Source organism: Misgurnus anguillicaudatus, chromosome 9 (assembly GCF_027580225.2).
Source record: "Misgurnus anguillicaudatus chromosome 9, ASM2758022v2, whole genome shotgun sequence".
In the NCBI taxonomy this organism is placed as follows: domain Eukaryota; kingdom Metazoa; phylum Chordata; class Actinopteri; order Cypriniformes; family Cobitidae; genus Misgurnus; species Misgurnus anguillicaudatus.
In genome coordinates this window covers 36,583,755-36,602,429 of record NC_073345.2, presented here as the reverse complement: position 1 = coordinate 36,602,429, position 18,675 = coordinate 36,583,755, and the positions used below count along the sequence as shown (strand labels likewise).

At 41.2% G+C, this 18,675-nt stretch overlaps 1 protein-coding gene across 3 annotated transcripts; it reads left to right on the top strand.

Annotated features, from left to right (window-relative positions):
• The first annotated feature begins 57 nt into the window (after positions 1 to 57).
• On the top strand, positions 58 to 11,809 carry zer1 (zyg-11 related, cell cycle regulator). 3 transcript variants are annotated; one of them, XM_073871650.1, is made up of 16 exons: positions 58 to 202; positions 709 to 988; positions 1,290 to 1,466; positions 2,463 to 2,899; positions 3,266 to 3,439; positions 3,529 to 3,643; positions 3,852 to 3,998; positions 4,138 to 4,311; positions 4,562 to 4,777; positions 5,691 to 5,732; positions 5,824 to 5,943; positions 6,209 to 6,324; positions 6,406 to 6,594; positions 9,637 to 9,734; positions 10,172 to 10,274; positions 10,368 to 11,809. In XM_073871650.1, exons 2-16 carry the CDS (start codon positions 824 to 826, stop codon positions 10,423 to 10,425), a joined length of 2,331 nt encoding a protein of 776 aa, XP_073727751.1. In that variant the 5' UTR covers positions 58 to 202; positions 709 to 823; the 3' UTR covers positions 10,426 to 11,809. The 3 variants fall into 3 exon arrangements, with proteins under 3 accessions (XP_073727751.1, XP_073727752.1, XP_073727753.1); XM_073871651.1 differs by having other exon boundaries at positions 62 to 202; positions 712 to 988; XM_073871652.1 differs by having other exon boundaries at positions 134 to 291; positions 712 to 988.
• Positions 11,810 to 18,675: the final 6,866 nt, after the last annotated feature.

The window sequence follows — 18,675 nt, the reverse complement described above, 5'->3', positions numbered from 1 at the left end:
GATGTAATTTTCCCTGCCATTATTATTTAATCAAACCGGAAGTGCTCATGACGTGTACTCAGTAACCCGGATGTGGCCCTGGTTTTGTTGACATCACACAGCGGCGATCATCAACAGATCATGTTCATATTTGTGCGCTTCTTGTGATTCAAACGGAGCGTCAGTCGGTGTGCGGGCGTCATTGGGTTACGCGGGGCGTCAGGTGAGAGACGGAGACGCGCTGTGATGGAGCTGTTAATCAATGATAATGTTGTATGACATTAAACTTTGTGACTGTACAGCACGCTAACGGTTAGCCAGCTATCATTGCACATAAACATCTACACCATCATAAAACACAACAGAATCTCAAAAGCACACCTGTGATGATTATTAAGGAGAAGCTATTAAAACATGCATTATATTATTTAAGTTTAATCATGAACACTTTACGAATATTTATGTGATCATAAGAAGAGTATAAACAGTGACGTATGATGACGAGAGCAACTATTGATCTGCTGCTGTTCGTATCTAAATGAAACCGATCCCAGAACTGCTCACACAAACAGACAAGGACAGACATCATAGCCAGGATAAAAGATCATTGAAGTGAAGATCTGATGATAAAATCTGCTATGCTGATGATGGATGTGATGTTAGCAGGCTGATCGTGAGTGCTGTGATGTGTTTGAATGTCGCCGGGTCTTTAAGCTGTTTGTTGTTCAGCAGGTGCAGGAGATTTTCGTACTCTCTCAATGTCTGTCTCCTGAGATCAGACAGCTTGCCTTGAAATCTGACGTCCCACTGATCAATCCTAAGTCTGACAGGGACGCACGCCATCATGGCGACTAAAGTAGGAGACGACCCGGACAGCCTGATGTCTCTGTGTACCGTCTTCTGTCTGAAGAACCTGGAGAGAACCATGTGTTATATGGGAGACAGGCTCTACCTGCGTCCTGATGTGTTTCTGCCCAGCGAAATCTGTGATAAACTGGTGAAGATGTACGTACAGAGAAGATCGAGTCAGAATCACTTTTTTTTTTAAAACAGCGTAAGCTTTTGAGCTGGTCTCCCAACTTGGTATTAGCTGGTGTAGCAAGGTGGCCTAGCTGTGTTTTAGTCACTTTTCAAGATGGTCTTGCTGAACTTAGACTGGAAGATCAGCTGACCCACCAGTTTGCCAGGCTAGGAGGACCAGCTTAAACCAGCTACCAGCTTATGCTGGTCTTAGCCTGATTTTTCAGTTGGGTTATGTAGTACTAACTCCGTTTGTCTGTTCTGGTGTGATGTTTTGGATGAAGATGTACATGGATCTTCTCCAGACAGACAGTGATTATGAGGAGCAGGACGGCTTCTTCCAGCTCTTCAGTGACCCGCGCAGCACCAGACTCACCCGACTCCAGCTCAGAGAAGAGTTTGTTGGGCACAGAGAACTTGAAACCAAGTTAGTACAGGACAGAGACCTTGAAGCCATCAGTAAACAGGTGAGAAGCACTTGATCCAAATTTAACTCTGCCTGTCAATCATTCCTAAAAGGTTTAGTCATCAAACAGGTTTTACTGCATTCGGTCCACTCGGGTAAAGACGTGGTTTCACTTTCTGTTCTTTCAGACGGCATACAGAGCAATCAGGACAAATTGTTTTTATTCTTTACAGTAATATAGTCAATTAAACAAATCTGCAACAACTGTAAACCAGCATTAGAAGAGGTTTGTCTGTGAAGGGTTAAAAATGAACCTGTAAGACTTTAGTTTAAACTCAGATGTCTTCAGTCAATCAAAGACCTTCAGTAAAGAGCAGAAGTCCAGTCTTGCTGTGACAGGCTGTCTCTTTATATTCACATAACAGACATTTTGTCTGCATCCTGAAAACACAAAACTTTGCTTTTTACTTCCTGTTTCAAATGATTATGTCATGACATTCTAGAAGTGCGGAGCGCACAAACTGCAATTATGTTTGTTTTTTATTGTGAAAGGTGGAGGGGGAGGGGTCCCGCACACTATCAACTTGCAAAAATGTAAATGGTTTGGTGCGTCGTTTCGATCTCTCGATCTTCTTCAGGCATCAATCGTAATGATCATGTGATTGGTGCCTGGGGAGGATCGGGGGATCGAGGCGTTGCATTGAATTGTTTGTGTTTTTCCAAGTTGATGGTGTGCGGGACCTTTCTTTTTCCATTTTTCAATTTTGGACCTTCGAGTCCTGCTCTCCTACGCACCTATCGCACACAGGTGTGCGACGTTGATGTGATTGTTTTTTATTGTGACCCAATTCAAAATAATCAAACAGTTTGAGTTCTATATAATCTGCGCTGATCATTGATGTTTTTAAATAATCAGTCCGAAAGTGGGAAAAATGCTTTTTGTCTGCCGATGTCAATCTTTATGGAGTTTAATTAAAGTTCTGAAGCTTTTTTGAGAGATGGTTACTGATGTCATGTTAATATCTTCAGGCTGATGTTAATATATTTTCTCTTGTAGGATTTGATGGAGCTTCATCTGATCTACTGTCACTGGCTGACGGCACGTAGTCTGAGAACCCTTCAAAGTTTCAGGCACTCGCTGATGTCCCTCAATCTGTTCGGTTGCTCCAACATCTTCTTCAGGAAGGGTGGAGCTCCGCTGGCGTACCCGGAGGAGGAAAATGCACAGGAACGACACACGGTGGACTCGGACTTTAGTTTTCAGGGCTTCAACCGTCTGAGGGTGCTGAATTTGGCCGGTCTGTCTTCCGAGGTGGATGTGGAGACGCTGCTCAGGCCGCTGCCGGCGCTCACCTATCTGGACCTTTCGGGTGTCCGTCTGCCTCGGCCGGCGTTCCTCACGCAGTGGAAGGAGCGTCTGACGTCTCTGGTGCTGTATAACGTGGAGTTGAGCGAGGAACTGATCCACACGCTGATCCAGTTAAGCATGCTGAGGTGAGTTTGTCACGACGTCTCCGTCTTACTGTTCCTGAAAGATCTGGGCCTGTATGTATACAGCTTAAAAGTGTGCTTAGGAATAGTCTTGCATGTTATCAGATAATAACTGAGCAAACCATCATACCAACAACATTAGTTGGTGACATTACCGCTATAATAATGTGCAGTAGATCAAACAAATTGTTGGTCTTTAAATGTAAAAGTCATTAAAGCTCATCGTGTTGGTTCTGTGCAATTGACAATCATATAAAAATGCCCTCACTGTATGTATGATATATTTATGCATGACAATCTCAGACCAGTGTTGAGTTTGTTAAAAACCGATGACCTCTGGAAGTTTGTTTTGTTGATTTCTGTCTGCAGACACCTGGATATTTCCAGAGAAAGCCAGAGATCATCAAAGTTCAAGATGACGGGAAAGATCTTGAGCAGTCTTGTGCAGAGTTTAGTCAATCTGGTGTCGCTGGACATCTCGGGTCACATCATGTTGGACAACTGCACGGTGCCTCAGCTTGAGGATGCGATGGGCCGTCCGAGGTAAAGACAAGCACGCCCAGGCGACCGCACCATGCACTCCTCACTTTGTTTATTTTGTGTGTTTATCTGTTTTTGTGCTTGTTTTGCAGCATTGAGCCGTGCAAGAGCAGCATCTACCCGCTTCAGGACCTGAAGAGACCGCTGCAGTTTCTGGGACTGTACAACACCACACTCTGCAATGTCACACATATACCTGCTTACAAGGTTCTACACACACTGACACACGCGCACACACTGACACAAACAGCACATGCTTACACCTGAAGCACATGCACACACTTTGACACTGCACAGCTGAGCTGACACACACCCCATATAATGCACGCCCAATACATGCACACCCACACACCTGACGCACATCTAACTCACAACTAGTATTCTGACTATATCATGCGTGTGTGTGTGTGAGCAGGTCACCGGCTCTAAGAATGAGGATCAGATTTTGAATGCTATTGAGGTTTACACAGAACAGAGACCAGAACTCGCCCATCGAGCCATCAATCAACTGTTTGACATCGCCAGAATCCAGCACTGCAGTCAGCTGCTCCGAGCACTGAAGGTTCATTTTTATTGGGTGGTATAGAAGTTGATATGAAGCCATGTGACCAGAGACTAGTTCACACAGACTCTTTAGTTTGATAGAAATGTACACTTAGTGAAGAAGACACTGTTTGACACTGGTTCATGTGTTTGTGCAGCTGGTTATTACAGCCCTGAAGACTCATAAAAATGACAAGAGCATTCAGGTGACAGGCAGCGCTGCGCTCTTTTACCTCACCAACACTGATTATCGCAGTGAACAGAGCGTCCGTCTGCGCAGAGAGGTCATACAGGTGGTGCTCAATGGTATGGAAAAGTATCAGGAGGTGACGGTGAGTCTAACGCACACACACACAAACACACACACACACACACACAAACACACACCGACAGAGAGTACTGATCTGCCATAAGGTGTGTGAAGAGAAGACATGCAGACAGTTTTATTTATATTCTTAATGGATATGTCAATCCCAGAAGCAAGCTCCATGAAAATATTTTTTAAGTTGTTGTTTATATGACAAGTGTGTTTGTTTTCTTGAGTCCTGTGTGATTATTGAAGTATATTGTGTTTGTGTGCAGGTTCAGAGGAACTGTTGTCTGACGCTGTGTAACTTCAGTATTCCAGAAGAACTGGAGTTTCAGTATAAAAGGGTTAATGAGCTGCTGTTGAAGATTCTGGATCCTGCAGATCAGGACGAATCCATTCAGCGCATTGCCGTACATCTGTGTAACGCACTGGTCTGTCAGGTTGACAATGACCACAAAGAAGAAGTCGGCAAGATGGGATTTGTTAAGGTGATTGTGATATTTACATTTATTGCTATGTCATGTGAAATAACCGGGACAGATTGTAGGGGTGAGCATATTTATTACATATTTATACAAGGCCCACCAATCTGTGCTTTTGGTCTTTTTCTCTTACTGTCAGAAGATCTCCTGTGAATTTGTGAAAAGTTTTGATGTGTTTTGGTAAAGATATTGAACAAAAAGTGTTTTGGAGGCATAAAAGTAAATTTCTTCATCTTATATTTTTTATTTCTGAGTTGTGTGTAACTCACCAAATTCAACATTATATTATTTTAATCACTGTCTTTTTATCTAAAACATAACATCATTTTGAAAGACATCAGCAACTCCTAGTAACTGATAGCTGCGATTGAAAACATTTTTTCACAGCGGGGTTAGTTGTCACATTTAGTAGTTAGTATTTAGTTGTAAATACTATTCATTAAAATGATAACTGTTAATAGATTATCAGGGGAAATAACTCACAATTATAATTTTTTGCCCTTTCATAATAATCTATTTCTATGCATTGCTGCATAATAGATGTTTGTTCAGATGATGGATGGATGAATGTGTGGGTATCTATCTATTATATATAGACAGAATTTGGTTGAATTATTTGTGTTTAAACTAAATGATCTAGCAGGTGTTACAACAAACCCTCTGTTTGTTACAATGATAATGTTTGCACTCCTGTCACTTTCACTGTAATTGTATGCTAACGGTAGATCACACAAACAAACTTTAAGTTTTTATTTATAGCAGAGATGTGTGTGGTGATTGTGTAGAAAAATGATTCATCTAACTTAAATCTTTTTTAAATGACAGAGACAAAGCTAAAAGTGTTTGGTTGTGCCCCGCTCTCCCCTATTTATTGTTGTTGTGTAATGTTTTGATTTGTGTGTCTGTGTTTGTGTGACAGACGATGTTAAGTTTGATCCAGAAGAGGCTTCAGAACAGAATGGTCAGTAATATTCATATAAAAGTGTGATTATTGAGGATAGTTTGTGTGATGTCATGTGATTGTAATGTGAGGGCATTGATCTGTGTGACAGTGTGATCAGGTGATGGAGTTTTCCTGGAGCGCTCTGTGGAATATCACGGATGAGACACCAGATAACTGTCAGATGTTTCTGGAAAAAAATGGAATGAATCTCTTCCTGGATTGTCTGAAGGTTTGTCCGTCATTTACAGCCGTACACAGCGTTTCTTCTGGATGATGTGCTGTTTGTCACGCTGCTCTTGTTTCTGCTGTGGGTAGTTTGTCTCCATAAAGAGGATCATTACTAGCTGTCTTATTAGTTTTACTCAAATGTGCTTTATATAAAATGTTTTAGACTGAATTAAAGTGCTTTGAAAAGTTTGAGCTGATAAGATGATGTGAAAACAGCCCATTGATTCTTATTGTTTGACTGAGTGATATTTGAAATATTTCTGCAGGAGTTTCCTGATAAACAGGAGCTTCATCGTAACATGTTGGGTCTGCTGGGTAACGTAGCTGAAGTGAAAGCCCTGCGGCCGCAGCTCCTAACCAAACAGTTCATCACGGTCTTCAGGTGTGAAGCGCATGAGCACACGTCACATAACTCCTCTGGGGTTTTTTTTTACTGACTCCGACTTGAATCTTGTGCTCGCAGTGACCTGCTGGACAGTAAAGCGGACGGCATCGAGGTGTCGTATAACGCCTGTGGAGTTCTGTCGCACATCATGTTTGACGGACCGGAGGTCTGGACCATGGAGGAACCCAGCAGGCAACATGTCATGGACAAAATGTGGGCGGCCATTCAGAGCTGGGACGTCAGCTCGCGGCGAAACATCAACTACAGGTACAAACCACCTTCATTAACAGAGAAGATGACATGAAAGTCTGACATTTGTTACTGTACGCCACAGAAAAATGTGTTAAACACCCAGACAAATTTGAGTGATGGAAAAGTCAAGTAACTAAAATAAGTTATTGAAATCTTAAACATGCAGCATAGAGACAGAGCGCAGCGCGTCATAACCTGAAAACCACGCCCACCTGGGGGAAAACAATCCAACCGTCTCCATTGACTTTGTATTGAGAGAGGCCGCCTCCTTGTCATTTCTGGCTTATAACAAAAAACAGAATAATGCCTTAAAGCTGCTGTGTGACAATATGTACAGCTAACAAGCCAAAGAACCCAGAAATAAGTTTTTATAAGCTGTCGAGCTCAAAAAACGAGCGTTTCAAGACAAAAAAGTGGAAACAGGCAACTTTTCATAGTACTCATATTAGTAGAACTGCGTCCACTAGGGGGAAACGTAGTCGGCGATCCACTTTTTTCTCCTCAAAGGCAGGGTTTTATGGCTCAACAGTTTATAAAAATGTGTTTCCGGGTTCCTCGGCCTGCCAGCTGCACATATTGTCACACAGCAGCTTTTAGGCATTGTTCAGTTTTTTGTTGTGGGCCGGAGGTGACAGGGCGGCGGCCTCTCGCAGTGCAGGGTCGGTGGAGACGGTTGGATTGAATTCCCCCACGGTGGGCGTGTTTTTCAAATTTGCATAACTGCCCTCTGTCTCTATTCCTTGCTCTCAAACACTGGGGGCGTGTCCACTGTCAGTGCTGAAACCACGCCCACTCACAGCAAAGCTAAAGTCTCTTTCAACTTTCATAGTAGGGGTGGCCGATAAACCGGTAGAGATTTTAGACTATCGTCTCTATTGAGATTATGCGCCCACGTCATGTTGCTGTGCGCGTGTTCACAAAAGTTCTAAGTGGCCTTCCTTCAGTAGGTAGTACACTTTGGCATGAGCACCGTCTACAAGACAAACGTACGCCTTGAAGTGGAACCTGTTTTTCAAGCGGTGTTGTTCTCGCTGGTAAGATCCCCTGAAATCTCTTGCAGCATCTGTTGGAGCGGAGACTGTCCCCCTTCACTATTGAACTATATTTCCCTGTGATCTCCGTTCATCATGACCCTATTGCAGGTAGGTCAGTTGGTCAGCACAACCTGATCATCAGGTTTCATAGAGAAGGCAAGGGGCTTTAATCCACCTTTTCCCCCCCTCCATGCTCTCTTAGGACTTGTTCATGGTACTAAGACCACTCTAGCAGTCAGTCAAGCTTAAGTTTTAGTCCATGAAAACTTTGAACCTGGTTGCATTGGCTTCTATAGAGAAGTCAGGGGACCTGCATGTGTTGTCAGTCAACGACTCGTGCCTAGAGTTTGGGTCTGCTGATTTCAGTGTAACACTCAGATCCTGGCCCGGCTACATGCCCAAGGTTCCACCGCTACCTTAAAGGGTCATGTGGTGAGCCTGCCAGCGCTGCCCCCAGACCCAACCTTGGCTTTGTTGTGTCCCATACGCGCTCTGCAACTGTACGTGGACCGAACGCAAATCTTCTGGACTTCAGAGCTCTGTCAGGGACAACAGCAGAAAGGAAAACTCCTTTGGCTGTCTCCAAGCAGACAATGTCACACTGCATAGTGGACACTATAAATCTAGCCTATCAGAAGCAAGGGGTGCCATGTCTGCTCAGGGCACAGTTTTATTAGAAGTATAGCGTCCTCTTGGGCATTGGCTCGTGGTGCCTCACTGACAGACATTTGTAGAGCTGCAGGCTGGGTGACACCCAACATGTTTACTAGATTCTATGGTGTTTGTGTCAGCCATTATGGTGCTAGATTAGCGCCAAAATCCTTCATTGTAGAATTTGGTACTTCCTCCAATGCCCTTGGCAACCAGACGTGGCAGAGCGTCCAGTGCCAGCCTTTCATTAGCTATAGGTTAAGACCTGGCGTCCATATGAGTGACCCCTACAGGGGATCCTAAATGTGTAATATCCGTGTAGTCAAAACTAAGCTCACGTTTTTCTCTCAGCAGAGTTTACTCTATGCGTCTCTGTACGGTTGTAGTCTCACTAGAAAGCCACCCCAGAGATCCTGATATGCAGTAAAGCCCTTTTGCGGTTATTCCATTTTGTAATCACCACCTAAGAAACTAATAAAGGATGTGGTTTCGCAGCATTCCTAGCTACTCCCGAAGTGGATACGCTTCCCAGTGTTATGTAATCTTACTCTATGTGGGTTGTACAGGAACAAGCAGTAACCGTCCTCCTCTGCATAAGGACCTGTTCCGCCTACGTTATAAATAGGGGGCGGAAGGCTTATGCAGGGCACTAGAAGGGGCAGCATTGGTGATGCTTTGTTAGGATTCCCAATACGTCAGTCATTGATGTGACGTTGAACTGAGCGACTGAAAGGGAACGTCTCATTTAAGTATGTAACCCTCATTCCCTGAAGAAAGGGAATTGGAGATGTCAAGTCGATTACAGACGTATTGGGAACTTGCTTATAGAGACCAATCTGCTTGGAGTAATTAGAAACTAGGTATGGGTCAGTTACCGGTTTCAAGGTATACTGAGGTTTTAAACAGTCAAGGTTTCAAAACAACTAAAATGTTCTGTGGTACCGTCTCCAAGGTATGAGCTGTGTTTATACAAAATCTATTAAATGATTAAGTTTTGTGATTGATTTGATGTATACATTTAATATACATATTATATATTTTTTTAAAGCATAATAATTTGAAGGCTTTATTTTTACCTGCCATTTGAAAATAACACATTTTAGCGTTGCAATGGCAATACATACCATGAAATCGTGGTATTTTTGCTAAAGGGTATCATATTGCCAGAATCTTATACTGGCCCATGTCTAACAGTGACATTTCGTTGCGACTTTAACTCACATTTACAATACATTTCTAACCCTTTCAATCAAGAAGTGTTTAGTAACAATTCTCTAAAATGAGTTTAGAGATAAGCTAACGTCTGATATGTTTATATATATATATTTAGTCTTGTTCATATGATTCCTGATGGTCTGTCTGTCTCTCTCAGATCATTTGAACCCATCCTGCGTCTCCTCCCTCAGAATGGAGCTCTGGTCAGTCAACACTGGGCCACATGGGCGCTTTATAACCTGGTGTCAGTTTACCGTGAGTCCATCATTAAAAATAATCTTCTCACATCATCAAGAACAAATCAGATTTCACCTCAAAATAAAAAGAGATTTTTTTTACACATACTGTTCATATAATGGCAAAGATATTGTGCATTGGAGCGTTGTTTTCATGTCAGTTGACCACCTTTTCATTACTGTAATACACAATATTACAATCCTCTCATCTGGACACAATAATTACAGTCTTAATGAATCCATACTTTAATATTGGAAATGTTTCCCATCACAGTGAAGAGTTTGTGAGGTAACATCAAAACAATACATATTTGTTATAATATGTTTGATTTTGTGGTATATATGTTTATATCTCATGAGTTTTCACACTTTCTTTCTGTCAGTTTTAGTTTTAAGCTGCTTTATTGGCCTGACAAAACCTTTTTACATATAAAATCTTTCTTTCTTATTATATAGCGAGTAAATACTGCCCTCTATTGATAAAGGAGGGGGGAATCTCTTTGCTGCAGAAAGTTGTAGAGCTCGAGTCTTCTCACCAAGAGACTAAAGACATGGCGAGGTAACACACACACACAGACGCACACACAAACACACACACAAACACACACGAGTGAATTATGTTACAAGGCTTATAATTGTTTCTCTTATGCAGTAAAGTAATGGATCACTGTGAGAACTATAAGGATGATCCGATGGACACCAGCAGGTAAAGGACAGCTGATCAGGACCTTCATCTCTCTCACTGTTACTGATGATGATGATGATTGTGTGCTGGAGGATCTGCTATGATCAGTTACACATCAGTTACATCACACTACAGTGAACTCACGAGAGAACGTGTGCTTGTGTTTTTCTTTTTGATTTTACGTGTGTATGATTATGTGTTTAAGTAAATGTGTGTGTGTGTATATATATATGTGTGTGTGTGTGTGTGTCTGTTGAATATAAGCTGCATTGAAACATCTCAGTTCCTGCCCTCTGTGACATCACAATGCCTATGATCAGTTGATCCTATCAGTATGCTGGAAAGTACTGATGTCACACAAGACTCGACTAGTCATTCTGGAGCGGTGGGTTCATGTGTACATGTTGGGAAGAAGGTTCTCTCGCTTTGTTCTGTATGGATGTTTTCATACGGTCACCGATAGCACTCCTCTAAATGACTTTAATCGACAAAATGTCCGTCACGTAGTCACAATGGACTTCACAACGAGGAATTCAGTCCTAGTTTTCTCATTAAAGCGATATATTTAGGGTGTTTCTTTTATTTCTTTTTGTATTTTAAGTCATATTCACTTTTTATTTGCAATGTCAATAAGAATAGGATTTATATGTAATGAGACAAACGGTGAATTCAGATGTTTATCTTCAGGAACAATAGTGTGTAACCTGCAGGACTAAGCGTTCAAATGCAGTCCCTGATGTTTTTCTAATCTACACAGATCTGAAAATGCAATAAAACTGACGTACTGAAGCAAGATGTTGAGTAAACACTGGGTGTAAAGAGACAATATTACTACTAATATTAGCTATCAAACACTCTGTTTCTGTGTTCTGGGCTGCTGTCTTTATTTCCTTTAATGATGTATATGATGATGATGATGATGATAATATATCAGGCAGAAAAACCTCCTGAAGTATCTGTTTTTAGATTCGCTGTATCTTTAAATTCGGAAGACAAGCGCAGGTTCTTTATGTTAGATTTCTTACGTCTGTGCTTTTGTATAATGTGTTCACTGTTAGGAGAGCAAATATTGTTTCTGTAAAATAATCCTTCTATTCAGACGCTTGTGCAAGAATTATGAAACGCACAATATTACAGAGATTTTTCAGATGTTTGAGATAAAAGGGATTGCACCTGTCAGTCATATTATTCATGATTCTGGACTCATCGCGATTTTATTCTTTCTTTTTTTAGTAAAAATGTTAATTCTATACAGATCAACATTAACAAAGTTTAAAAAGTAAATCTCCAGGTGACTCTGATGAAATCGTTTTCTTTATTTATGGCTGAATTAATGGGAGTGTTGTAGACTCTTTTCATTATTTGGTAAAAGTAAATAAAGACATGTTTGGGAAAAAATGTTTTCAAGACATTGTGACTCGATCAGTTCTTTAATAGTTTACTCCAGTCATTAATTTGATCTTAATAAATCCACATTTCACTTTATCTACACGTTCAGTGAAAGATGCTGTATTTGACCATTGCTAGTACGCTTTTTTTAAAGCCAGTAGTGTTAAGTTTTCAGTTTGTTTATATTTTTTCTTTATTTGTCAACACCGTTTTAAAGAGGTTTACATACCTTCATTTTTTTACATTTTGAACTTGTAGGGGTGGTTTCCCAGACAGGGTTTAGATTAATCCAGGACTAGGCCTTAGTTATATTAAGACATTTAAGTCATTTTTTACAAACAAACCTTACAAAAAACAACAACACTGGTGTGTATCTTAAGGCAAAACAAAGGCACACATATATGTTAAGATGAACGCAGCTCAAACATGCATTTTAGTCTGGGACTAGACTTAAGCCCTGTCTGGGAAACTGCTCCTAAAAGTTCATTCATCTCAGCGTGCGCACGCTTTAATCCAGCAACTCAGGCTTGAAAGCGCTGTGGAAAGGGCGCAAGTTTTTGAGGTAAGTTAAGGGATTTGACGACAAATCACATCAATGACTTTTAAAGTAAATACACACAAACTAGAAGCACATAAATGAGCGTTTGTAGACTGAGTTATTGGAATGATGTTTATTTCAAATCTAAAAAAACTGATGTAACACAACTATTTGATATATATTATTTAATATTCAGTTCTATTGAGTGAGCAGATTAATCAGAATTAACTTTTTTGCAACATTTAGTTACTTATATTTCTTGATTTGTTTTTTGTTATAGATCAGTGTGGTTCTTAAACTTTTTTGGCATGCGTGCCCCCTTGTGTACCGGTGAATACCTTTGTGCCCCCCCAAAGAAAATGTATGAGGTAAATCATCCTTAAAGGGATATTTCACTATCTTAAAATCCAGATCATTTCCTCACCCTCATGTCATCCAAGATGTTTATGTCTTTCTTTGTTCAGTTAAGAAAAATTCGATTTTTCACGATTTTATTTTTTAAAATATGCACTATTAAACCAAATCTTCTCATCTTGCGGTAGCTGTGTGATGCACCAGCGCAACCTTGCGTATTACGCGTTATGTGAAACGAACACTTGCGGACCATTTTAAACAATAAACTGACACAAAGACATAAATTAGTATCATTTCACATACAACAACATCTGAACGCTCCTCTTTCTCCACACTTGTAAACACTGGACGTCATGGTTGATCTTCCGGCGTGCTTTTGCCTCATGTAAGGTCGGGCTGGCGTGTCACACAGCTAGTGCAAGATGAGAAGCTGTGGTTTAAAAGTACATATTTTTTATTGCAAAAAAAGATTGTTTTGCTAAATAAGACGCTTATGTCTCGGTTGGGATCGTTTAGTCCTTTGAATCGGCATTGAAACTGTGAACTGTTGAGGTCCACTATATGGAGAAAAATCCTGGAATGTTTTCCTCAAAAAACTTAATTTCTTCTCCACTGAACAAAAAAAGACATCAACATCCTGAGTGACATGGGGCTGAGGAAATTTTGGGGATTTTTTATTAAGAAAGTGGAGTATTCCTTTAAACTTCAAATTTGAGTTAAACAAAACATTCAATTATACAATGTAGTGTTGTTGGTTAGCAGCCTTATTTTTCTGAGATTTAATTACGCAAGTATTTATTATAAATTAATGTATTTTATTAAATGTTGTAAAACTGGGCCCCCCGTCACATCTCACAGCCCCCCAGTTTGAGAACCACTGTTCTAGATGTCTGTTACTACAGTGAGTTTAAGCCTATAAACAGCCACGCACACCCTTACGCACACACTTTTCTCATTTCCTACCTATTTTCACTCACTAACACTCAACCTGTTGTACTGTACATTCATGTGTTAATATCCGCCCGTGTCAAGAGACACATTGTGTTCAGTTCATCTTGTTTAGCATTACTGACCTCTGCTGCTAGCATTGCAAATTAAGAATCAAGCCAGAGTTACTTGGATTTGTTCAAAGCAGCCGGGGCATCTACAGTCTCTTTATGATCTTCAACATTGTCCTCAAACAGACGATCTGTTGCTGTGACATCATCACATCCGTGTTGTGTGACATCATGAGGAGTTTCACTCGTCTCTTCTTCCTCTTTAGCCTCAGATGCTCTCGTCTCTTCTGAGCCATTAACACTTTTGTCCTCTTGCTTCTTTTCTCCATCTGTCTGTTGTTCCTCATCCTCGGACTCGGCCGGCAGCAGCGGGCTCAGATCAAGGAAGGGTTTGTAGCATGGAACTATGGGTTTGACCGTGTTTATAATATGAGTAGATTTGGGAGGTTCTTGAAGGGTTTTACCTATAGACTTTGGTTTATCTTTCCTGGTCGAGGTTGATTTTTTAGTGGTTTCGGAAAATGTTTGCAAGTTTTCTTCCCATGCTGGACAATCTTCGCTTATTTCAACGGGTAAAAACGCTTCCTCGAAGTCTATATCGTCCATGAACGGATGAGAATTACTCCCACCTCTGGACTCTGTTTCATTCTTTGCCACTTCATCTTTGAATGAAACGCGTGTAGTCCTCGCAACTTTGGGTTCTTCCTCTGGCTCAGGTTGATATAGATCGACAGGTTCACACGGTGACGAAGATGCGCTGTTTCTAAAGAAATCTGTGATCTCCTCCATCTCCTCTGGCTTCATCTCCACTTGGGTCTTAGGTTCCTCCATATATCCTGCAAGTCTGAACGAGTCCTGGCGTTCTTCACAAAACAAGTCAGGTTCCTGCTCGCACTTGGGAGTCTCGACCTTCAGCAGAAACTTCTCTAGATACCCTTGGTCCTCAGAGTCTGACTCCTGAATGTAGAAAGATTTTTCAGAGGTCAGACTCTCAGCATCATCGTCCTGCTTCTTTCTACTCCCCACGGCGTCTGCATACAGGTCTGAGTACAGAAACGCCATGGCTTTGGGCTCCTCGAGCAGGTTGAGATCGATGATTTTCGGAGGTCCTTCGGGAAGGTATATCGGGGTGAGCACAGACTCCTCGCTTTCGAACAAGGCGGAGCCGCTTTTCTTCAGTGATGATTTTGAAAGATCTCTCGTCTCTTGTCGGGTACGTGCGGTGTCGTCTGGAGAGTGCGGCTCTATGCCGCTGCCGCCGCCGTAAAAGATATCGTCTAGGTGTTCACCAGAAATATCTAACATACTTATGGCAGAGGAGACGCACAACAGTCCAGGACCCGGTGCAAGCGGCGCGTCGACTTTATCCTGCGTGTCTTCTGCGGAGCACTCTGTCCCCTGATGAGATGTTTCGGCTGTTTGTGCCTCTCCTGATGGCCCTTGGTTATCCAGTAGAGTGAACTTCTCAAAGTAGTCATCCGCAGTGGCGCCTCTTCTGGTTCCCACGAAGGGTGTTACCGGGACATTGTGCTCGGATATTAGCGATGTCACTTCATTCGGCTCTCCAGTCTCAGCCTCGTCTACAGGTTCATCTGGGAACATCTGTGTGGATTTAACAGCAGGTGTCTCCTCGAGGTAAAACAAACAGTCTTCCAGACGTTTACTCGCCTCCTCGTCAACCGTAGACACTTTAGGCGGAGCAATGATGTTCAGAATTTCAGATCCTTCAGAGAGCAGACTGAACAAACGCTGATTTTTTTCTTCTTTGGCGTTTGCCATTTCGTCTTCAGCTTGTGGGACGTTAGGGAGGGACACCTCCACCATGGCAGGTCTCATGATCTCATCATCATCATCACCACATGTGTAAGGAAGAGCCTTGATTTTCACTGGTCTTGGTTTCTTCTTCTCCCTTCTGCTCATTAGTTCTTCATCCATAACAAAAACAATATTGCCAGCTGTGCCAGGACTGGTGAGAGTGCAGCTGGGATCTGGAGCGGTGGCGTTCATCTCTGAAGCCCAGGGGGTCGAGCAGCGACTGGAAGCTGTTTCCCAAACTATACCACTGTCCTCGTTCTGAACCGTCACCATTGAGAAGGCTGGGTCCATCATCAGGCAGTGGAGTTTTGGCTTTACGGCTCCGTCCTGAAGCGCATCTTTTAGACTGTGCATGGGGAGAAGAAGAAGAAGAAGAAGAACAGTTTTTATACCCTGTTGCTGTCTATGAGAAACAATTTGAGATCTCTGAACATTCTCTAAAATCTTTAGGGCAGTAACATTCAAGTTTAGGCAAACATTTTATTCATAAATCAAGATTGTTAAAGATGAACTAATCAAAAGATTTGTGAAAGCTTTGATCTGTCTGGTTTACAGTTGCTCCGACCTGTTGCTCAGATCTTCCACCTCATCGTACGGCTCCTCTCGTCCCTCCACCAGCGTGTCCCGCAGTACCATCATCTGGCTCTCCGAGTCCATTATTTCCATTGTTTCCATTTCGGTGCAGGTCGCATTAATCCGAGGTGCTTTGCGGGCGTACGGGTTGCTCTCTTCGTGTCATTGCAGCCCTGGGAACTTTCTCTTGCTCAGCATTTTCTGTAAATAGCCTGACAGGCGTCGCATATTTTGCCTGCGCTCGCTACCAATGGTGCAAAGCACAGTAAACACAAAACATCTCCTCGTAAGGGTCGGTCATCTGCAACAGGGGAACTTTTTAATTGTGCTTTTGGATCTAAAACCTCCTCCTGGCAACAGCAGGACTATCGGTGGTTATGTACCTTTAACGTGTCAATGCTGGTAGAGCAGCATAAAGACCAGGGGATTGACTTTCTGCTTCTCTTTGCCAAAACTAAAAATACTTCAGAGACACGCGAACTTTCTCTGAGATCTCGAAGCGCTGCAGGTCACACTGAGTTACGACCGATAAAACAGCAGCAACTTATTTGTCTTTTTATGAAGTTGTTTATCGTCTGCTGAATTAATTATTGCCAGAAATACAGAAGTCAAACATTCAGAGCTGAACTGGAATAAAAAATCTCAGTGTAAAAGTAAAAACAGAAGAACTTTGAGGTCTTGTTTCTTGTTTTGCAGCAATAAATCAGCGTAACATTTTATGACCCATCTGCTCAAATGTTAACCTCTTGAACTGTGTTTCTCAAATATGAAAAATACATCTGAGGAGAAAGATTTTTAAATTATTTTCAGCCCTCAAAAAAGAATTGAAACACATATAACATAAGAGATGTTTCACTGTGAAAATAAGTGATGGTCTTAAAGTGTTCAGCCAAAAAATGTTTTGAAATTGACCTGATCCAGAAATTATGAATGTCTGAAAAACTCCTGTTCCTTAAAAATGTTTGACTGACATCAAATTTGAAGAGAGTTTTTATAACTCAAGTCTTCTTTTGAATGTCTGATACAGTGTGCAACCGAATGATCAGATGTCTGATCTCACATTAACACACAGTCACCTGCTGATGTCTGTCACTCTAGTCATGTGTTTGTGTGTATGTAACACAAGACAGACTCAAACATCTCTTGTGTGTGTGTGTGTGTGTGTGTGTGTGTGTATTTGTGTTGCTCTGAATGGCAGCTACATATTTTAAGGTGTTTAAATTCTGAACTGATTCATTAATAAACTAACCGGCTTATTCTACTCTCATAAACACTGAGAGGTGTCACCCATAAACCAACAATGTATTTGTATTTGAATGAGCTGAAAATAAAGACGACTCTATGAATGAAGCAGTCTAAATAATGTGCTTATGTTTATAGATTAGAAAAACATCTACACTGTAAACAAGTTAAATAATATTTCATGACATTCAAAACAAATAATAAAGATAAACGATCTGACCACAGAAAGAGTAATGTATGATGATAATAAGTCAACTTTTCTTTATGAAAAATGACAAATCTATGAGAGCATTCATAAACAAACAGTTTTTCATTGTGGTCATCATAAACTCATAAAACACTTCACTTCAAAACCCCTGGCCAATTCATTCACAAAAAAACTAATTAAAAACTGACATTTCATTACAATTGATATTTTATTTCAAAACATTGAAGCTCAAAATGTATTATTTTTAGAAAACTAAATGACCTTGAATTATTACATTAATATTTAGTAAGGCCACCTTTTGCTGCATTAACTGCTTTGAGTCTTTTGGGGTAGATATGCATCAGTTTTGGACACTCTTCTTGGCAAATTTTCTCCAGGTTGTTTGGGGGGACTGCAATTTTAAAATGGTGAAAATAGGGTTGAGGTCAGGACTTGTTGCTTTGGACTTGTGCTCGGGATCATTGTCCTGCTCTTTCCTTCCAAGCTTTTTTTTGCAGACTGGAGCAATTTCTCTTCTAGTGTTTTGCTATATTTTGCTCCATCCATCTATTTTTCCTTCAATTCTAACAAGATGCGGGTCCCTCCCTACTGATGAGAAACATCCACACAGCATAATGCTGCCACCGTCACCACAACACTTCACTGTTAGAATTACAGTCAGAATGAATTGAAGTTTGATCTTTTGGTCATTTTTGCCTTTATTATTAACAGTGAATGAGGAGAGGACAGGAGGAGAGAGGTGTATGGGACCAGCAAATGACCACGAGCCAGGAATCAAAATCTGGTCGCCAAAAGTGTGAAAGCAACACATGTGGAAGCGCTGCCCATTACACCATCAATTCTAACTCAGTCACCATTTTTAATTTGGTTTTGAAGTGAAGGGTTTTATGACTACATTTAAACACTGATAAACTTCTGTTTGTCTATGAATGCTGAATGGGGTTTGAGTGATAAATTGTTGTAATCTATCAACTGAATGACGGTTATAAAGATTTAGATGTATTAGAATCTGATCAGACATTTAAACATTTACTATCAACAATGATATAAAATCTCATTACAGTGTTCATGTCATGTGATGATTCCAAAGACACAAGAGTTCACCGTTTCTCAGTCAGAGAGAGAGAGAGAGAGAGAGAGAGAGAGAGAGAGAGAGAG

Bases quoted from the DNA above. Each gene is read 5' to 3' on its own strand.
- zer1 (XM_073871650.1), top strand. From the start codon at position 824: ATGGCGACTAAAGTAGGAGACGACCCGGACAGCCTGATGTCTCTGTGT. The intron at 1,467-2,462 runs GTGAGAAGCACT...TTTCTCTTGTAG, and splicing joins TTGAAGCCATCAGTAAACAG to GATTTGATGGAGCTTCATCT. The intron at 9,735-10,171 runs GTGAGTCCATCA...CTTATTATATAG, and splicing joins TAACCTGGTGTCAGTTTACC to CGAGTAAATACTGCCCTCTA.